Source organism: Leuciscus leuciscus, assembly GCF_965113295.1.
Source record: "Leuciscus leuciscus genome assembly, chromosome: 14".
In the NCBI taxonomy this organism is placed as follows: Eukaryota; Metazoa; Chordata; class Actinopteri; order Cypriniformes; family Leuciscidae; genus Leuciscus; species Leuciscus leuciscus.
Window position 1 is genome coordinate 39554567 of NC_138738.1, and position 21497 is coordinate 39576063.

The 21497-nt window shown below is 38.5% G+C and overlaps 2 protein-coding genes and 3 long non-coding RNA genes across 7 annotated transcripts in view; 4 read left to right on the forward strand and 1 right to left on the reverse strand.

Annotated features, from left to right (window-relative positions):
• LOC309474020 overlaps window positions 1–12959 on the forward strand; it is a 55890-nt gene extending 42931 nt beyond the window's left edge. For both annotated transcript variants that reach the window (XR_014197184.1, XR_014197185.1), the window contains exon 3: window positions 12852–12959. This is a non-coding gene — a long non-coding RNA (uncharacterized lncRNA). The remainder of the gene's footprint in view (window positions 1–12851) is intronic.
• The window catches only part of LOC309473954 (outer dynein arm-docking complex subunit 3-like), an 82923-nt gene that overhangs the window by 3650 nt on the left and 57776 nt on the right, over window positions 1–21497 (reverse strand). The window lies entirely within an intron of this gene.
• LOC309473987 lies at window positions 2995–8077 on the forward strand. The gene is made up of 3 exons (XR_014197147.1): window positions 2995–3661; window positions 7006–7071; window positions 7367–8077. It is a non-coding gene; the product is annotated as an uncharacterized lncRNA (long non-coding RNA).
• Window positions 15745–19319, forward strand: LOC309473995. The gene is made up of 3 exons (XR_014197157.1): window positions 15745–15934; window positions 17763–17876; window positions 19114–19319. It is a non-coding gene; the product is annotated as an uncharacterized lncRNA (long non-coding RNA).
• Window positions 19766–21497, forward strand: part of LOC309473976 (MICOS complex subunit mic25a-like) — an 8690-nt gene continuing 6958 nt past the window's right edge. Inside the window, exon 1 of one of the 2 annotated variants that reach the window (XM_082136272.1) lies at window positions 19766–19849. In XM_082136272.1, coding sequence (XP_081992398.1) covers window positions 19781–19849 — 69 coding nt within the window. In that variant the 5' untranslated portion in view covers window positions 19766–19780. Of the gene's footprint in view, window positions 19850–19942; window positions 20002–21497 lie in introns of those variants that run through there. The other variant, XM_082136273.1, reaches the window with a different exon arrangement.

The following is a 21497-nucleotide window of genomic DNA, read 5'->3' on the forward strand; positions in this document are numbered from 1 at the left end:
CACACCTTCTCGTCCTGAAGCTGCAGCTCAGCCTGGACACACACACACACACACACACACATCTTAATGAAATGAGGCATTTATAGAGCGCTCTCCCCTCAACCACCACCAGTGTGCAGCATCCACTGTCAGAACAATGGCGCCAGTGCGCTCACCACACACCAGCTATAGGTGGAGAGGAGAGAGAGTGATAAAGCCATTTGAAAGCATGAGGATTCTTATTCGTAGGCCATGATTGATAAAGGCCAATGGAGGGAATTTGGGCAGGACACCGGAGTTACACCCCTACTCTTTACGAGAAGCATTACTTGCACAACCTTTACCATGGCACACTTACACGTATGCTTGCTTTATTATCTCATTACATTTTTTGGTTACACTTTATTTTACGGTGTCATTGTTACAGTGTAATTATATATTTAAGTACTGAGTAATATTAATTAAGTGCAAGTACTTACTATAGGGTTAGGATTAGGGTTTGATTGAGGGTTAGTTGCATGTAATTATGCATAATTAACTGTTAATACTATTGTAAGTACATGTAACATATGTAACAAGGACACTGTAAAATAAAGTGTTACCCGTTTTTTTTTTATCATTTATTAAATGCTTTGTCTTTACCATGGCTGCATCCTTTGAGAAGTGAGCGTCACCGTTCGTGACCTGCAGTTCTTTGAGCACTTGTGTCTGCCGGTGGATCTCTGCCTCCATCCTGTCCAGCCGTGGCTGAAATGTAAAACTGTCTCCCTGAAGAAACAAATAAGAGGATAATCATAAATGTTTATTTACCATGATGCTGTTCAAAAGATTGGGGTCGCTAAGAGTTTTAATCTTAAAGGGATTATTCACCCAAAACTGAAAATTCTGTCATTATTTACTCACCCTCATGTGGTTCCAAACCCATAAGACTTTCGTTCATCTTCGGAACACAAATGAAGATATTTTTCTGTCCCTCTATTGACAGCCTATGCAACTACCACTTTCAAGCCCCAGAAAGGGAATAAGTAATCCCCGAAAAAGCACCGTGGCGCATGTGTGTTGTTGTTGCATGAACGCATGCTGGAGATTAATATTTTGTAAATAAGGTGGTAAATTATGTTTGTTTTTTTCGCAATATTTAATATTATTATATATTAGAATATTAAGAATATTTATTTTAAATATTTTTAAAAGATTACTTTAATGATGTCTATACTACCTTTCTGGGGCTTGAAAGTGGTAGTTGCGTAGCTGTCAATGGAGGGACAGAAAGCTCTCAGATTTCATAAAAAAGATCTTAATCTTGTGTTCCGAAGATGAAGAGTAATTAATGACAGAATTTTCAATTTTAGCTGAACTAACCCTTTAATGAAAGAAGTCTCTTATGCACACCTGTACAATTTAAAATAACTGTTTTCTATTTTAATCTATTTTATAATGTAATTTTTTCCTGTGATCAAAGCTGAATTTTCAGCAGCCATTCTTCATTCCCAGTGTCACATGATCCTTCAGAAATCATTCTAATATGCTGATTTGGTGCTCAAGAAACATTTATGATTATTATAAGAATATATTTTGAATGGTATGGATGAGTGTCATTGGATACATTGGATTGCTTAAATTTTCAACATTAAATATATGGGGTATCATGCTTTATAATACACATCTGTGTGGGTTTATGTGTGTGTGCTGTGTCAGTCTGTACATGAACCAGTTCATCTGTTCTTTCTCAGATACCTGTAGTTTGTCCTTCTCTTTGAGGTATCCTCGCATTACGTTCTTTGCTTCATGACGTTTCAGCTGCGCTTCCTCCAATCTGTTTTCCAGAATGCGCAATTTCTATAAAACAAGCACACAAGTTCATTCATTTTCTTGCTTGAACTAACATATTTAATTGTGCTCATCGATACAGGGTGGCTAAACACTCTGCTTCCCACTAATCAAGACAGAGGGGAAGACGAAAGACTTGAGAGAAGGAAGAAGAGCATTTACAATGGAAGAATGACCACTTAGGGAAACTTATGGCAGAGTTCCCTTCTTTACTCTAATTCTCATTATGATGTGCAAAAAAATCGTATTCTCGTGAATTGTTTAGATTATATAATAATAATGGTGATAATAAAACTGTGGGCATGGTTTACAGTAATTACAGTAAGGAGAAATTGGGACAAAAATGATTTGACTGGAAAAAAAGGCTCAATATTCTTACTGCTTTTTTTCCTTTCGATTTTGGGAGGAAACCTGGACAATTCTTAAATTGTAAGATTCACCAGTGTTCATTCAAAATAAAAAAAAGAGACAATTTCTACCTTTTCCTCGTCTAGTTCCTGGTTGTCAGGCAGAGGCTTCATGCTCTCGTACTGGCGCTTCAACTCCTCCAAACGCTGCCTCTGTGTGTCAGTGGTTTGTTTCAAAGCATTCAGCTTCTTCGCTTTATCACAAACCTCCTTCTCCAGCACCGTCAGAGCCGACTGCACAACAAAAATGACTGTCAACCACAACTGATATGCAGGTGATTCTGTAACCACTGGATAGTACAAGTGAAAGAAGTGGAAAAAGGTTTTTAAATAACTGATATAAAGGTTCATTTAACCTCACCTTAACGGGCATGTTCCTAAATGATTCATTCTCCATCCCACGGTCTTGAAAAACATCCTTGGTTACTTGTTCCTCTCCCTGGAACAACCAAGACCAAGATATGCATCAAATACAGCTATAACGTGACTTAAATGATATGGATATGTTTTAACATTACATATGTGTGTGTGTTCATAATGTCTGACCTCAGCCAGTTTCTTGCGCATGTTTTCATTCGCATGCTGCAACGTGATCTCATGAGAATACGTGTGTATTTTTACGTAAAGTGTAATTCTACCATACGTACATTTACTTACGTTTTATACACACAGAAACGTATAATACTGACGTATTTACAGCACTAAAACGTAAAATATTTACGTATTAACAGCACAAAAACGTAAATTATTGATTATTGATTATTGAGAGTAAATTCAACCCAGGGTCCTTTGCACCATGACCTCAAGCATTCCAGGGGTGTTTGGCTTGAGGTCATGGTGCAAAGGACCCTGGGTTGAATTTACTCTGAACCATCCCTTTAATTTTATGAAGAATACTTTCTGTGCACCAAAAAAAACAAAATGTCAACTTTATTCAGTAATTTCTTCCCTTCTGTATCAGTCTCCAACGCACATTCACGAGAGCACCACGACGCATGCGCGGCCTCGCGTGCATCTTCCTCTGCTTGTAGGTTATATGTCAGAACGCCAGCTGCTGCGTCATCACCACACACACACACGTGTCGTGGTGCTCTCGTGAACGCGCATCGGAGACTGATACATAGTATAGGTGTTTTAGAATGTTTTTTTTTTTAATGTTTTTTTTAGAAACTGCATAAGAAAAATTCATTAAGTGTCCAGGGATGTTTTCTCTGTAGTTAGTGATTAAGGAAATGTTTTTACATTCAAATGATGCATGCATGAAATGTCTGAGCATTCCTCTTGGTCTCTGGCAGATGAAGGGTCCGACACCACAGCTGACTCCAGACTCAGAAGAACAAACACTGCAGCTGATGTCTGAGGCTGAGCAGAAACTGATGCTGCTGAAGGAGGAACTACAGGGCAAAGATCTGGCAACCATCCTGAAGGAGATAGAGGAAGAGGAGGTGAGGAACAATGATTAGTCAAGTTGCTGTTATTGTATTTTGGGTTGTTGAATATTTGTAACTATTGAAACATTGACTGTTTTGTTTACTTTAGGAATATATGTCATATTTAACTTTTTTGGAAGTTCTAAAATAACGCTGACTAATATTACTAATATGTTGTTTATTTCATGCCCCTTTGCAGTTCCCTCGTCCCGGTTACTAACGTAACCTAGCTTACCTGGCCAGCTTACGCTATGAGAAAACTCCATTTCTCGAGAATATTGAAGCCAAATCTTTAAAACGCAGTGCAGCTGCACAGCATACACAGATAAACAGCGAGTACGGTCATTGGCTGTGCTGCGGCAACTGCACGAATCTATGGCGAGGCAGCTCAGACTCACGAACCAATTCCAGGTTATAAAACCTCATAAATGTGGACGGCGAGGCCCAGCCTGCCACCGCACATATCTTCAATGGGTATTCCACTTGACCAAGCCCAAGACGAGGCCATGCCTCTCGTGGAATGAGCTCTGACCCCTTGGTGCGGCCGCCAAAGCATACGAAAAACTGTTCCGACTGTCAGAATGCTCCCGATAAACTCTGAGAGCCCTGACGGGACAGAGTAAATTCGTGTCTCTTTCATCCTCTGGTGAGCGAAGAGCTGCGAGTGAAATAACCTGTGCTCTGAACGGAGTCGAGAGCATTTTAGGAATATAACCATACCTTGGCTTGAGGACGGCTCTGGAGTCGTTAGGCCCAAACTCAAGGCAGGACGCGCTCACTGATAGCACATGTAAATCGCCCACTCTCTTGACTGAAGCGAGCGCCAGAAAAAGAGCGGTTTTGAACGAGAGGTGCTTCAGGTCCGCACACCGAAGCGGCTCAAACGGTGCACCCTTCAATGCTTCCAGGACCGTGGAGAGGTCCCAGATAGGCACAGAGGGGGGTCGCGGAGAGTTTAGCCTCCTTGCCCCTTTAAGGAAGCGCACAATGTTCCTTCCTAGTGATTGTCCGGCCACAAGAGCATGAGATGATGTTATGGCCGCCACATTTACTTTGAGCGTGGAGGGGGTGCGACCCGCGTTCAAGAGCTCTTGCAAAAAAAACCAGTACACTTGGTACTTTGCATGAGTCGGGGTCCAAGCTCCGTGCTGCGCACCAGCCAGAGAACACCACCCATTTCTGAGCATAGAAGTGCCTAGTTGAGGGCGCTCCTGCTTCAGTGATGGTTTTTAGCACCCTATGCAGGAGACACCCAGGTACCCGTTGAGGGGCCATACATGAAGGGCCCACAAGTCGGGACGGGGATGCCAGATTTTCCCGTTCGCCTGCGTGAGGAGATCTCTTCTCAGCGGAATTAGCCATGGGGCTGTTTCCAGCAGTTGTGTCAACTCGGAGAACCATAACTGGGTCTGGAAGACCCAGCACTGCACACTTGCTTTCCCTGATCTGTTCGATGACTTGTGGTAGCATCGTGACCGGAGGAAATGCATATAACGGGCGGCTCGGCCAGTCGTGGGCAAGCGCGTCCTTGCTCTTTGAGAAAAATCCTCTTCTTAATATCATTCATTCATCTTTGTCATCAGGATACGTACCAAAAACTTTTAAGCTGGCTATGATTAAACCGCTTGTTAAAAAAACGCAACTCAACTTGATCGTACAGAATTAGTCAATTACAGGCCGATCTCGAATCTACCTTTTCTTTCAAAGATACTAGAAAAGGCGGTATCCTCACAACTATGTTCCTTTTTAGAAAGAAATGATATCTGCGAGGATTTTCAGTCAGGATTTAGACCGTACCATAGTACTGAGACTGCTCTCATAAGAGTTACAAATGATTTGCTCTTATCATCCAATCGTGGTTGTATCTCTCTATTAGTGTTACTCGATCTTAGTGCTGCATTTGATACTATTGACCACAACATTCTTTTAAATAGACTCGAAAATTATGTTGGCATTAATGGAATTGCATGAGCACGGTTTAAATCATACTTATCCGACCGTTATCCGTTTGTAGCAGTAAATGAAGAGATGTCTCATCGATCACAAGTTCACTATGGCGTACCACAAGGCTCAGTACTAGGACCGTTGCTTTTCACTCTGTACATGCTACCCTTGGGAGATATCATTAGGAAGCATGGAATTAGTTTTCACTGTTATGCTGATGATACTCAGCTCTATATTTCTTCACGCCCTGATGAAACTTACTAATTCACAAAATTAACGGAATGCATAGGTGATATAAAAAATTGGATGACTAGTAATTTCCTACTACTTAATTCTGAAAAAACAGATTCTATTTATTAGACAAAAAATGTCCTCACGTAATAATCTAGAATACTGTCTAACACTTGATGGCTGCTCTGTTAAGTCTTCGTCGTCGGTTAGGAACCTGGGTGTGCTCTTTGATACCAATCTTTCATTTGAAAGTCACGTGTCTAGTATCTGTAAAACCGCATGCGGAACAATTAGTCCATGCGTTCATGACATCAAGGCTAGATTGTTGTAATGCTATTATGGGTGGTTGCCCTGCACGCTTAATATTCAAATTACAGCTGGTCCAAAACGCAGCAGCTAGAGTTCTTACCAGAACCAGAAAGTATGACCATATTAGCCCGGTTCTGTCAACACTGCACTGGCTCCCTATTAAACATTGTATACATTTTAAAATATTGCTGATTACTTACAAAGCACTAAATGGTTTAGCTCCGCAGTACTTGAGCGAGCTCTTAACGCATTATAGTCCTTCACGTCTATTGCAATCTCAAAATTCCGGCCAGTTGATAATACCTTTTAACACCAAAACTTTGGAACAGTCTTCCTAACATTGTCCGGGAAGCAGACACACTCTGTCAGTTCAGAGCTAGACTAAAAACACATCTCTTTGACCTAGCATACACATAACACATTATAGACTTTTATAATTCAATGTTAGGCTGCATAGATTAGGTCAGCCGGAACCGGGAACACTTCCCATAAATCCTGATGTACTCGTTACATCATAAGAAGAATGGCGTCTACGCTAATATTACTCTCTCTGTTTAGTACGATGGTTAGAAACTTTGTTAGAAGCTTAACTTTTTGTCATCTCTCTTCATTGTTAATTTTAAAACAACAGGGAAGACTTGGCCTGTGTAAAGTCTACATCATTTCCTAGTAAAATTATCACTCAAGGTATTGTTGCACAGTCACGCTCTCCTGACTTCATCCGGTTCAACAACTTTGCCATGATTATTATATTATTATAATATAGAATTGGCTGTCTGCAGTTTTACATGTATCCCCTCATGCCCATGGTGTTTGATTGGTAGGCAGACAGGCTCTTTAAGCCCATACATTTATACTGTGCAATATTTCTATAGATGACCAGGGGAACGCTGCCTGTGTAACTTCGGGTTCACCTCATCTCCCTGACTCAGTTACTCAAGGTATTATTTAAATGTGGTGCCGTGTCCATCACTAGACACACTTGCTAATGTGCAATCAACACTTACATTATGTTTGGTTAGACATAGAAAGCATAGAAAGAAGCTGGATGTATCTTGTTTTTAACAAGCATGTTAATGAAAACAATCTAACTTGATTTTTAGCAGATCTAAAGGCAATTTATTATCACACACATTTTGTCTACACAAGTTCCAGCTTGTTTGGCGATTTTGAACAGCAACATCTCTTCCTGCAAGTAATTTTTTTTATCTTCTAATCTTTGTTTTAATTGTTCAGGTGTCTGTGTTTCATCAAGGCGGTGTGTGAAGAGACGACAACGCAGTACTGAAGTGTCAACCAGTCTCTCCGTTTACTGAAGTGAGGTGGACCCCGGCCGTATCCAGATCAGATGGTGGATCTGCACCTGGACCCAACCATGACGCATCCCTGAAGTGCCAGCCTCATCAGCCCTGTGAAGGCCTCATCGACACGACCAATCTGACCTCTGACCTGTAACGCTGCCTGGATCATAATCATACACTGTTCGCTCGTTGGCTAGAGGAGAACTGGCCCCCGACTGAGCCTGGGTTCTCCCAAGGTTTTTTTCTCCATTCTGTCACTGATGGAGTTTTGGTTCCTTGCCACTGTTGCCTTTGCTTTTGGCTTGCTTAGTTGGGGACATTTAATATTCAACAATATTATTGATCTGCCTTATCAATAATAAGTATAATAAATATCGTTTTCTGGTGGACGATGATGCAATTTTCTTCTAGAAACAAACTTTGTTGTATTATTTTCATGTTATCAATGTGAAGCTGCTTTGATACAATCTGTATTGTAAAAAGCGCTATATAAATAAAGGTGATTTGACTTGACTTGACCATGGTCTGAGGAGGAGATGTCAGGATTCACTTTTATTTTCCTTCATTCATTTTTACAATGCTGTCCTTTGTTAAGGAACGGATTCTTGAGGTGACCAAATCAAATAAAGTTCAGTGATTCAACTAATGTTGTGTTGTGTATTAATAATGACAAACCTAGATTATTAAATGCAGATGAATCAAGTTTAGTAGTCAAACATAATGAAATCAACTAATGAGCTAAATATACTTGGTGAGACCTCAGCAACTTGCGATCCTATCCACAATCTCCACCAAACAACAAAAGAGCAAGCATTATTATAATAATGTGATTAGGTTGTCTGAGAGAATTGAGGTTGCTTGTATTGAGACTATAACCCTACGCTCCACAAATAGGACTGGTTGAAGGGGAGTGTGTAAGTGCATTTTCTTTTAAAACTTTGACAATGTCAATCAAGACATTAAAGCATGGAGGCCTTCAAGTTACTTATTAGGCTATTTAGGCTTCGTTCTCCTTTATATGTTGCTGCTTTTTATGTTCTTGTTGCATTCTATAAACCCTTACTATTAAAATTGCTTGTAAAGCTGATGAACTCTGATAGAAAGTGAAACTTTTTAAATAGGTTTTAACATATACCCTCATCACTTTGTGTAATTTGTGACAATATCCCAAAGTAGATAAACTTGTTTTTGAAGAGTGGGTTGGTAAGGAGCAAGTGTAGTTAGTAATATTTGGAGAAATGAGATTCCTTTATGCATGTTGTTGATGTTAAAAGTCCAGGTCATTTCTAAAGGTAGATTTTATGCACTATAACCTATTAATCGGACTGGTGATAACGTGAAAAAATACGTGAAAACGTTCTGATTTGACATCTTTATGCATGGGAAAAAGAGGCAAGAAGAAAGTTAAACAAGTTTGGCTTGACACCATGTCTTCCGACGCATCTGGCTCAACTGATCAATTTGAGAATTCAGCATCAGCCTCGAGTAGTGCTGGATTTAAACTTAAGAAAGATACCGAATCACAGTGGTTTGACACATGTCCAAATTTCGACAATGAGGTTGTTGTCACATCCCTCCCCAGATAGCAACATTGTTTCGGCCCAGATCCGGCCCACATATGGCACTTGTGGAATGCAGATCTGGCCCACATGCAGCGTGGAATGACGGCCCTTGGGTGGCCCACTCCTGTTTGCCAGATCTGGGCCACAAGCAGGCCATAGCAATGCCACATGTCAGCCAAGAGCAAAGAAATAAACCAGAACTGGACCTTATCTGAGCCACAAAGTCTGTGTGTATTAAATGTGGAGTCATTTAACAGTGATTGGTGTTTCCATCAGGCGCGTAGCCAGTAATGGGCCAGGGCGGCACTGGCCCGCCCACATTACTCACTGGCCCGCCCAGGCAAGTTTGATCAAAATACATTTTTAGTTTCTTTTTATTATTCAAATGTATTTAAGAAAATATATTAATATAAACCTGATTTATTGTTGACTGGTGTGTGTGTTTAATTTGTTTTCCGAATAAAATGGAACTGTTGAAGCAAGTTGTATAAACTCTCTCTCCGGAACGTAATTGGTTGCTATGGTTGCTATAGACTCTCTGGGCGGCGGGCTCTGGGCTAATTTTGGTAACTTAGCTGCTTTTTAGCCAAAAAGTTATTTGAAAAAAGAACTCTGTGACTCTTTGGACTATGATGAGACCATTTCTGTTTTCAGCACTAAACCCAGGCACTTACGTCTTGTTTTGTAGAATGAAAACAACAAAGGTAGGCCTGTTGTTTAACTAATTTCCTTAATTTTTGCCCGTGAAGTGATTTAACCCATTCAGACCCTGCGTCCATTACAATGGACATCACATGTCAACCCCCCTTTTTTTTTTACTTCTGGAGCATTTCACCTAGTTTAAAGCCTGCAGTCCATTAGATTGGACGCTTGTCATCCAATCAAATGGCAGTAAAGCTCTGCATGTAGTAATTATAAAAAAAAAACACTACTTTGAAGAGAAGCATGTCAGCACTTCACTCCAAACACAGAAGCAAGCAACATTTTCTATGGTTTTATTTAAATTTTTTGATATGTTTGTCAGTATTTCATAGTTTGTATGTAAAATAGAAAGATTGAACTTATTAATTAAAGTTAAAAATCGATTGTAGAATTTCAAATTTTAAATCAGGATTTTTTCAAATGTGTCTGTCCATTAGAATGGACAGTGGGTTCAAAAGCCTGTTACTGAAATCACATTCCAGTAATTGAAGTCCAGTAATGCTGATTGAAATTTCTTATATAAAAAATCTATATCACAGTACCAATACATTTTTTTTACTTTTTCATATGCAGAATATATAGTTCTTGAAGTGCTTGAACATATAGCTGATGGAAGTATCTCAGATGTTGACTTTATGTGGAGTGATGATGAGGAAGATGGAGATGTAAGAAAAATATCCGTATTTAAAACTTTATAAAGTAAAATGACTAGCTTCCGGCGAAACTGTACAAAACATACAGATTTGACATAAATCTAAAGCGTAACTTGAAAATGAATCATTTTTCTTACACAAACGCATCGCTTCGCTTCAGAAGGCCTTTATTTACCTCCAAGAGCCGCATGGAGCACTTTTATCATGGATGGATGCACTTTTATGGACTTTCAACAGAAACAACCATTCACTGCCATTATAAAGCTTGGAAGCCAGGACATTTTTTAATATAACTCCGATTGTATTCGTCTGAAAGAAGAACAATGTCATACACCTAGGATGGCTTGAGGGTGAGTAAATCATGGGCCAATTTACATTTTTGGGTGAACTATCCCTTTATAGGTATAGTACACCCAAAAATTATATTTGTCATCACTTACTCATCCTTATGTTGTTCCAAATCTGTATGAGTTTCTTTATTCGGCTGAACACAAAAGAAGATATTTTGAAGAATGTCGGTAACTAGACAGTTGACAGTATAGCCATTGATTTCCATATTTTTTCCCATTATAGCCTATATTTCCTAATAACTACATATTATATTATGATATAATATTATCATTATTAGTAATTATTTTGAAAATTATAATAATATTTATCAGTAATGTATCAATATAGATATTACAGTACAACACCGTATAATTAATTACAGCAAAAGCAGATCAAATGACGAAATACAGTACAAATCCAGTAAAGTACTATTTGGTAGTTTACAGTACTGATCTTGTGTACTGTAAAGTGAATTACAGTAGTTACTGGAAATCGAAATACATGCATCATGCATGGCAACCGTGCTGCCATAATGTACTGTAGAAATACAAGAAATCGTTAACAGAGAAATTGTTTCAAAGATGCACACAGTAAATTACTCTAAAGTGAATGCGTTGATTGATTCCTAGGTTTATTTTGTTATAAATAAACAAATGTGCGATCTATAAAGCAAAAACCTTACAATTAAAGTTGAAATGTTGTAATGTTCAAGTTTTTGATCTAAAAAAAGAAAGATGCGCAAAGAAAATGACTCTAACATGACCATATTGATTGATTCTAAGATATTTAGTTTGTTACAAACAATGTGCAATCTATAAAACAAAAACCTCAAAATTAAAGTTGAAATGGTATACTGTTGGAAAGTTTTTGACCTTGAGAAAAAGCTTTAAGTATATACTAACAATTTTTATGTTTATTATTTAATTTTATGTTGGTACATTTTTGTGAAGTACACCTGTTTTGACCTGACGTCCATTGAAATGGACAAAAAAATTTACAATTAAAGCCAAACATTTTTAATTTTTTTTTTATTTGTTCTCATTTATAGAAGCCTCATGAGCTGGGAAAATGTACTTTTATATTTTTCAGAAACTTAAAACATAATTCAGGTCTGAAGTGATTTAAGGCGAGACACGGCAGGCAAAAACATAGGGTTTTTTTTTCACTGGTCAATTTTGAGATTTTTGGCCATTTGTCTTCAATGCCTTCTTTCAGACTTGTGCTGAAAAAAAGTCCAAAATACACATTTTGGTCTTTATTTTACTACATTTTGTCTATTTGCGTCTGTAGATTTCTCCTAAATTCAACAAAAGTTGGCGTTCGCGTTCTAAATCAATATGTTGCTCCGCCATCGCTTCTGCACCCTTATTGCTGGTGGTTTTTCCAGCCTAATTACTGAGCTCTGTTGGTTGAACATGATGATTAGACAGTGTTTTGTTATTGCCTTTGCCGAATATTGCAAAATAAAGGTGTAACTGTTTTTGCAGTTTGTCTATTCTTTTTTTCTAATCTCTAAGGTTTAATTATTTAAGTCATTTTTTTTTTCTAGGAAAAACTATAGGCCCACTCACTTTTTCACTGGCCCGCCCAAAATACAATTTCTGCCTACGCCACTGGATATAGCCTATGGTTCAAAGCTCACAAACATATTGGTGATACACCTTCTATTTCTCAGTTCTCTCCTATCTGGAGTAATGCACAGTTCACTCCGGGCAGGGCAGACGGCGGTTTAGTTTATAATATAATAAATATTCATAAAAATGCCTGGCGTCAATAAGCAAGCTATTCAGCGAAATGTTTCCGAGCTCCAGCGAAAAATTCAACTTCTGGGTAACTTAAGTTTTTTATTACAGATTTCGCCAATTAAGCTGAAACAGTTAACGTTAACTTAAAACCTGCTTAAATAGTCAGTAATATTGCGGCAGTAGTGGAATAATGAGTATTTCAATTGTTTTCTTATTATTGCTCTTATTAATAATGTATTCTCAAGGATGGCAATGTTGTGTTGTAATGTCAGCCTGGAGTTATTATATAGCAAAGTTGCTTCTATAGCTGTTTAATACATTTATATTACCTTTAAATTGAATAAAGAGCTCAGTAAAATTGTCTACAGAAAGTTAATATTGCATTAATTAAACCCAACTTCGCATGAATGTTTCTCTCTGTCCACTAGAGAGAGAAAGAAGCGCGAATTTCGAAAGCTCTCAGTCTGTCATCGAGAAGAACAGAGAAACCATCTGGCAGCTGAAACATGCGAATGAAAACATGCGCAAGAAACTGGCTGAGGTCAGACATTATGAACACACACACACATATGTAATGTTAAAACATATCCATATCATTTAAGTCACGTTATAGCTGTATTTGATGCATATCTTGGTCTTGGTTGTTCCAGGGAGAGGAACAAGTAACCAAGGATGTTTTTCAAGACCGTGGGATGGAGAATGAATCATTTAGGAACATGCCCGTTAAGGTGAGGTTAAATGAACCTTTATATCAGTTATTTAAAAACCTTTTTCCACTTCTTTCACTTGTACTATCCAGTGGTTACAGAATCACCTGCATATCAGTTGTGGTTGACAGTCATTTTTGTTGTGCAGTCGGCTCTGACGGTGCTGGAGAAGGAGGTTTGTGATAAAGCGAAGAAGCTGAATGCTTTGAAACAAACCACTGACACACAGAGGCAGCGTTTGGAGGAGTTGAAGCGCCAGTACGAGAGCATGAAGCCTCTGCCTGACAACCAGGAACTAGACGAGGAAAAGGTAGAAATTGTCTCTTTTTTTTATTTTGAATGAACACTGGTGAATCTTACAATTTAAGAATTGTCCAGGTTTCCTCCCAAAATCGAAAGGAAAAAAAGCAGTAAGAATATTGAGCCTTTTTTTCCAGTCAAATCATTTTTGTCCCAATTTCTCCTTACTGTAATTACTGTAAACCATGCCCACAGTTTTATTATCACCATTATTATTATATAATCTAAACAATTCACGAGAATACGATTTTTTTGCACATCATAATGAGAATTAGAGTAAAGAAGGGAACTCTGCCATAAGTTTCCCTAAGTGGTCATTCTTCCATTGTAAATGCTCTTCTTCCTTCTCTCAAGTCTTTCGTCTTCCCCTCTGTCTTGATTAGTGGGAAGCAGAGTGTTTAGCCACCCTGTATCGATGAGCACAATTAAATATGTTAGTTCAAGCAAGAAAATGAATGAACTTGTGTGCTTGTTTTATAGAAATTGCGCATTCTGGAAAACAGATTGGAGGAAGCGCAGCTGAAACGTCATGAAGCAAAGAACGTAATGCGAGGATACCTCAAAGAGAAGGACAAACTACAGGTATCTGAGAAAGAACAGATGAACTGGTTCATGTACAGACTGACACAGCACACACACATAAACCCACACAGATGTGTATTATAAAGCATGATACCCCATATATTTAATGTTGAAAATTTAAGCAATCCAATGTATCCAATGACACTCATCCATACCATTCAAAATATATTCTTATAATAATCATAAATGTTTCTTGAGCACCAAATCAGCATATTAGAATGATTTCTGAAGGATCATGTGACACTGGGAATGAAGAATGGCTGCTGAAAATTCAGCTTTGATCACAGGAAAAAATTACATTATAAAATAGATTAAAATAGAAAACAGTTATTTTAAATTGTACAGGTGTGCATAAGAGACTTCTTTCATTAAAGGGTTAGTTCAGCTAAAATTGAAAATTCTGTCATTAATTACTCTTCATCTTCGGAACACAAATTAAGATCTTTTTTATGAAATCTGAGAGCTTTCTGTCCCTCCATTGACAGCTACGCAACTACCACTTTCAAGCCCCAGAAAGGTAGTATAGACATCATTAAAGTAATCTTTTAAAAATATTTAAAATAAATATTCTTAATATTCTAATATATAATAATATTAAATATTGCGAAAAAAACAAACATAATTTACCACCTTATTTACAAAATATTAATCTCCAGCATGCGTTCATGCAACAACAACACACATGCGCCACGGTGCTTTTTCGGTGATTACTTATTCCCTTTCTGGGGCTTGAAAGTGGTAGTTGCATAGGCTGTCAATAGAGGGACAGAAAAATATCTTCATTTGTGTTCCGAAGATGAACGAAAGTCTTATGGGTTTGGAACCACATGAGGGTGAGTAAATAATGACAGAATTTTCAGTTTTGGGTGAATAATCCCTTTAAGATTAAAACTCTTAGCGACCCCAATCTTTTGAACAGCATCATGGTAAATAAACATTTATGATTATCCTCTTATTTGTTTCTTCAGGGAGACAGTTTTACATTTCAGCCACGGCTGGACAGGATGGAGGCAGAGATCCACCGGCAGACACAAGTGCTCAAAGAACTGCAGGTCACGAACGGTGACGCTCACTTCTCAAAGGATGCAGCCATGGTAAAGACAAAGCATTTAATAAATGATAAAAAAAAAATGGGTAACACTTTATTTTACAGTGTCCTTGTTACATATGTTACATGTACTTACAATAGTATTAACAGTTAATTATGCATAATTACATGCAACTAACCCTCAATCAAACCCTAATCCTAACCCTATAGTAAGTACTTGCACTTAATTAATATTACTCAGTACTTAAATATATAATTACACTGTAACAATGACACCGTAAAATAAAGTGTAACCAAAAAATGTAATGAGATAATAAAGCAAGCATACGTGTAAGTGTGCCATGGTAAAGGTTGTGCAAGTAATGCTTCTCGTAAAGAGTAGGGGTGTAACTCCGGTGTCCTGCCCAAATTCCCTCCATTGGCCTTTATCAATCATGGCCTACGAATAAGAATCCTCATGCTTTCAATTGGCTTTATCACTCTCTCTCCTCTCCACCTATAGCTGGTGTGTGGTGAGCGCACTGGCGCCATTGTTCTGACAGTGGATGCTGCACACTGGTGGTGGTTGAGGGGAGAGCGCTCTATAAATGCCTAATTTCATTAAGATGTGTGTGTGTGTGTGTGTGTGTGTGTGTGTCCAGGCTGAGCTGCAGCTTCAGGACGAGAAGGTGTGCAGTAGGGCCGCAACGACGCGTCGAAGTCATCGATTACGTCGACTATGAAAATACGTCGACACGCATGAAATGCGTCGACGCGTAATTATTTACGTTTAAATATCGAGTAATGGCGGCTTCTGCTCCCTCTCATGGTGAAAATGACAGACCACGATCATCCAAAGTATGGGAATACTTTACCACTACGGCCGAACAGAAAGGTGCTTTCACTATGCAAACTATGCCCCATTCGGTGACAATAAAATGGACTTTAATTTATAACTTAAACTTAAATCTGTTAACGAAGCTTTCATTTGCCAGTTTTTAAAAGTTGTGTATGCACATGTAGACTAGAGACCTGCACTCCCGCGGGTCACAACGCAACAGAGTGCGGCGCGGGAGCCGGGAACATAGATCTGATGGCCGGGCGCGGGCGGTAATGCACTCGTGTGTGTGCTGGTTGCGGGAGAATAAAACGATTCGCGGAACTCCCGCAAAATAGAATTATCTATACATTGAACATCTAAAAACGAATAAATTGTCATTCATCTGTTTGACAAAAGCAACAAGAACAACTAAAACAAAATAGAAACGATTTACAGGCCAGAGTCTCTATCTATTTATAACATGTTTGCAGCGTTGAACAATGTAGCCAATCACAGACATATGTGTTGATTTCTTGAACGCCAATCAGATGCATTTATGCTAGAATCCCCTCACCGCTCAAAATGGACTTTTTGTTCAGTGCTGAATTCTGCATACTGGCAAATCATCTGATTATAGCAAACAAAGTGTAGATATTATGAAAGATTCATTGTGTAGCCAGTTTCATTGATAATAACAGAGTTAATCTGTGAGATCGCGATGAACTGAGATGTCAGCTTTTTAGGAATTATTAAGGGAGAAATCCGTCCTGCGCAGGTCTCTAATGTAGACTTTAAAAACAAACGACTAACGTTATATTAACATTAACAGTAGCCTATAGGCTGCAATCTAGTGTATGTGAACCTTTTTGCAGATAAACACAAGTGCATTTTCGGACAAGTTAATTGAGTAAATCATACTCCCACTACGGTAATTAATAACAGATTATAGTAAACACATTTCCTAAATGGGCCTGTGTATCTTACATTTTTTTCAATAGTACCATTAGTTAAAAATAAAGTTTAAAATGCTTCCTGTTCGCATATTTCATAATAAAATGACAATTACCCTTTCTGAAAGAATATTTTTTTTGTCATCATTCATAGATTTCATGTTAAAATAATATACAGATGCACTACCCTCTTCAAAATACAGCTGATATATTGTTGTACTTATTATTTATTGGAAAGTTTGCCAATGGATAAATCAGCTAATCCCAAAAATAATCATTAGATTAATCGGAAAAATAATCGTTAGATTAGTCGACTAATCGAAGAAATAATCGATAGATTAATCGACAACAAAAATAATCGTTAGATGCAGCCCTAGTGTGCAGAGAGCGCAGAAAGCGAGAGAAAATCCTCTCCCTCTACAAGAAGCAGCAGGAGGAGAGGATTGCTCAGGCAAAGGAGAGGAAGAGAAGAGCGAGCATCATCCATCACACATCAGATAACAATGTAATACTCTAATAAGCATAAAGATATGTGTGTCATACTAATAGCACTTCTCATGTGAAGTGCACAGGAGACTGGACTCGCAATTGATGTTAATAGAGCTTTGTGTTAGCATGCTGCAAAGCTCACAACAATAAAATAAAATAGACAATTCAACTATTTATAAGTATATACACTTCCGGTCAAAAGCTTGGAATAATTACGATATTAAGTCTCTTTTGCTCACCAAAGCTGCATTTATTTGATGAGAAATAAAGTAATGTTGCGAAATATGTTATTACAATTTAAAATAACTGTTTTCTATTTAAGTATATAATTTATGCCTGTGATGCAAAGCTATATTTTCAGCATCATATACAGTCTTCAATGTCACATGATTCTTCAGAAATCATTCTAATATGGATTTGGTGCTCAAGTAACCTTTCTTATTATTATCAATGTTGAAAAATAGCTCCCCGACGAGCTGAGCAGCGAGGCCAACGCAGTAGAAGAAGTGGAAGCCATCTCTCCTTTTGAGGAAGCTTTCCAGCAAATCAGAGAGGCCACTGGAGTCACAGACCCACGGGTGAGGACACACAACACAACATTCAACTGTTTTCAGTGTGTTAGGGGAGTAACAGTTTAGGACACAAGGACCAGATGTTTGAAAGAAGACCCCGGAGTCAGAATTATAATAAATTAAAGAAAAGTTTTACTGAAGATAGTTTGCAGTTTCATCAGCAGAAGTTCAGCTTCAAGACTCACACAGTAGTTCGTAGGCCGCCCCACTTACAGTTACAAAGATCACAGCAGTTATATCCTACACCACACACACACACACAGCAGTTATACCCTTCACCAAGGTCTAAGCTACGTCCTTTATTCAGGTTGCAGTTTCTGATTGGCTAAGAAATAGATAAACATAGTAATTTTCCACACATATACATATAGACGGAAGCATATCTCTATCGATTATGCCGCTGACACTCAGACCCTGAAGTTAGACACGTCGTGACCTTCCAGGTCACAGATCTGCATTGCTGGGCGCCAGCATGTCCAGAACAATAACTCAGTCAATCTCCAATAATGCCAGTGGTTCCTTAACCTGTAACCAAGAAGATTAACACACACACACACACACACCGACACACAGCTTCTCTAAGGTTGGATTTGGCCAGGCTCTAACTATAAACAGGAGAGTCCTCTCAAAACATCAAGATAATGCATTCTTTCTCTCAAGGAGAGCTACACTTTAGTCTAACTGGAAAGTAAGGCTTTAACAAAGAAATGGTCCCTTAAACTATTGGCTTCAATGACCCTATGTTTTAACACGTTGAAGACCTTTCTCAAACACAAAACAAATCCATATTTCATTTCTGGAAGCCGGGCTAAATGAGCAAGCACTGTTACTGCATTCAGATATCAAACACAGACATTAAAGAATACATGAAAAGAACATTTCAGTAATCACACTGGTAACTTCTATAACAAAGTAAAATCCCCAGAGAAGTCATTTAACTCATTTGATATTTAGAAGGAAAAATATTGATTAATACCTTGATTATAATCACTCATTACATATACATTGAAGTATGAAGTATTAAAGCTCACCCTTCTGTTGTACAGAGTGGTGGTGGATTTGTTAATGTCTCAAAGGCCAGATCACGTTTACGTGTGATTGTGTGTGTGACTGAGAGACTGGCCTACTGGTACATGGGAACTATGAATGCTGTTGATCCATATGGAACAATAACAGAACTATTACGTTTAGCAGACAGAGCTGACACACACCTAACACACCTGCATGTCTTTTCTGTCAACAGATGAGGACAACAGGAGCAATGATGAGGATGTCATCACCCGTGTCAAGCTGAAGCAGCAGTCGGAGTCAATCATTGACCAAGCAACCATTGACCAAAGAAGACTTTCATTACAAATAAGAAGGGCAAACTGATCAACCTTGATCCATTAGCACCTGCACTAAGCCATTCGGCTGATATCGCTAAATAAGCTTTAACTTTAATAATGTTTGACCTTTCTGTCAACAGATGAAGACAACAGGAGCAATGATGAGGATGTCATCACCCGTGTCAAGCTGAAGCAGCAGTCGGAGTCAATCATTGACCAAGCAACCATTGACCAAAGACTTGCATTACAAAGAAGAAGGGCAAACTGATCAACCTTGATCCATTAGCACCTGCACTAAGCCATTCGGCTGTACACTAAGCCATCTTCTTCTTCAAAAAGTTGACATTTTGGTTTTTTTGGTGCACAGAAAGTATTCTTCATAAAATGAAAGGGATGGTTCAGAGTAAATTCAACCCAGGGTCCTTTGCACCATGACCTCAAGCATTCCAGGGGTGTTTGGCTTGAGGTCATGGTGCAAAGGACCCTGGGTTGAATTTACTCTGAACCATCCCTTTAATTTTAATTTTACATTCAAATGATGCATGCATGAAATGTCTGAGCATTCCTCTTGGTCTCTGGCAGATGAAGGGTCCGACACCACAGCTGACTCCAGACTCAGAAGAACAAACACTGCAGCTGATGGAGAAGAAGGTGTGTGTCCTTCACAAACACTGATGGAGAAGAAGGTGTGTGTCCTTCACAAACACAAACACTGATGGAGAAGAAGGTGTGTGTCCTTCACAAACACAAACACTGATGGAGAAGAAGGTGTGTGTCCTTCACAAACACTGATGGAGAAGAAGGTGTGTGTCCTTCACAAACACTGAGACGGTTTTAGGTCTGAAGACTCGGGCTGGTCCATGACTGAACTTTTGTTTCATCACACATCATTTTCAACATATTTGTGGTGATATTCTCTAAATATGGCGTTCAGAAGTACAAACACAGACAGTGAAGAATCCACCAAACACACTGAATCTGAAACATTTCCACACACACACACTCTCGTGTCTTTGATGTTACTGTACGCGCTTCAGGCTGAAGATGTTTGTTCTCTCTGATGTCTTCATGCTCATATTAAATATAGCATTTATAAATACAACTGTTTGCATAAACTCGATAACAGAGGTGGTGATTATACGGCTTCATCTGATTAGCGCCACGCCACTTTAGTGTGTGTGTGTGTGTGTGTGTGTGTGTGTGTGTGTGTGTGTGTCATTTATTAATATTAACTGCTTGAAGAAGGAAAGAGAGAAAGTTTGAACTTGTTTATTTAATGTGACTCCAGCAGAAATCACAGCAACTGAAGATAAAATAAATGAGTTTTATAAGAACTGAAATATAAAAGAATATATTTATTTTAAATCAAAAGAAATGTATGAACTCGTAAACCCTAAACAGTGAGCCGACGGCTGTCGAAGAACACAGTTATTCAGTGCTGTAGAAAATGAATCAGTTAAAAGCCTCAGATGGCCTGAAGCGTCACTATTGTTAATCACTCACTAGTTCATCTTAAATGTCCTGTGGTTTGACAAAGTATAAATATTATGTGATCTCTCAGCTGGTATGGTTCATACAAACTCAAAAATGTTTTGTTAAATGGGTCATGAATTGAAAAATCTAAATATTCTTGATCGTTTTGTCACATTATGACGTCACATGATCGTCGTGCGACGAGAGACCGCCTCTGTTTATCAGCGACTCTCGCCAAAACTCTCCTTATAAACTCTAATCACTGACGCTGTCTACACTCTTATTTACATCATGTTGGAACTGTAGAATCCACGAGATCTCTGCATTCATGTGTGTCATCGTCTACAACGCTCATCATTCAACGGGAGTAGATCTAAACATAATGCTATAATAAACACTTTCACAATTATTATTAATCTCGACAGCTGAAAATAAAAAAAAGTGCTAAACATTTTTGAGAGAGTTCCACATGTAATACTTATTTCATATGCAAAGTTGTTAGCCAATCAGAGCAGTGGGCGTTTCCAGTCTCACAGAAGACACGCCCCTTCCAACTGAGGCTAAAATCAGGAGGAAAATGCCTTTTATTTCAAAATTATGACAAATTTTTTATGTAAAAATCCTACTAACATTATAAGTGCACCACAGGAAACATTATAAAACAATAAAAGAATGCAGTTCATGATATGTGCATTACAGTCAGGAGATCAGTGTGTTTCATATCAGTGATGAAGTTGAGCTGAGGAGATGATCATCATTCCTGTGGCGTTTACAGAGCAGTGTGTGTTCAGCTGCGCTCGCTCCGAGACTTAACAGACTTAGTTAC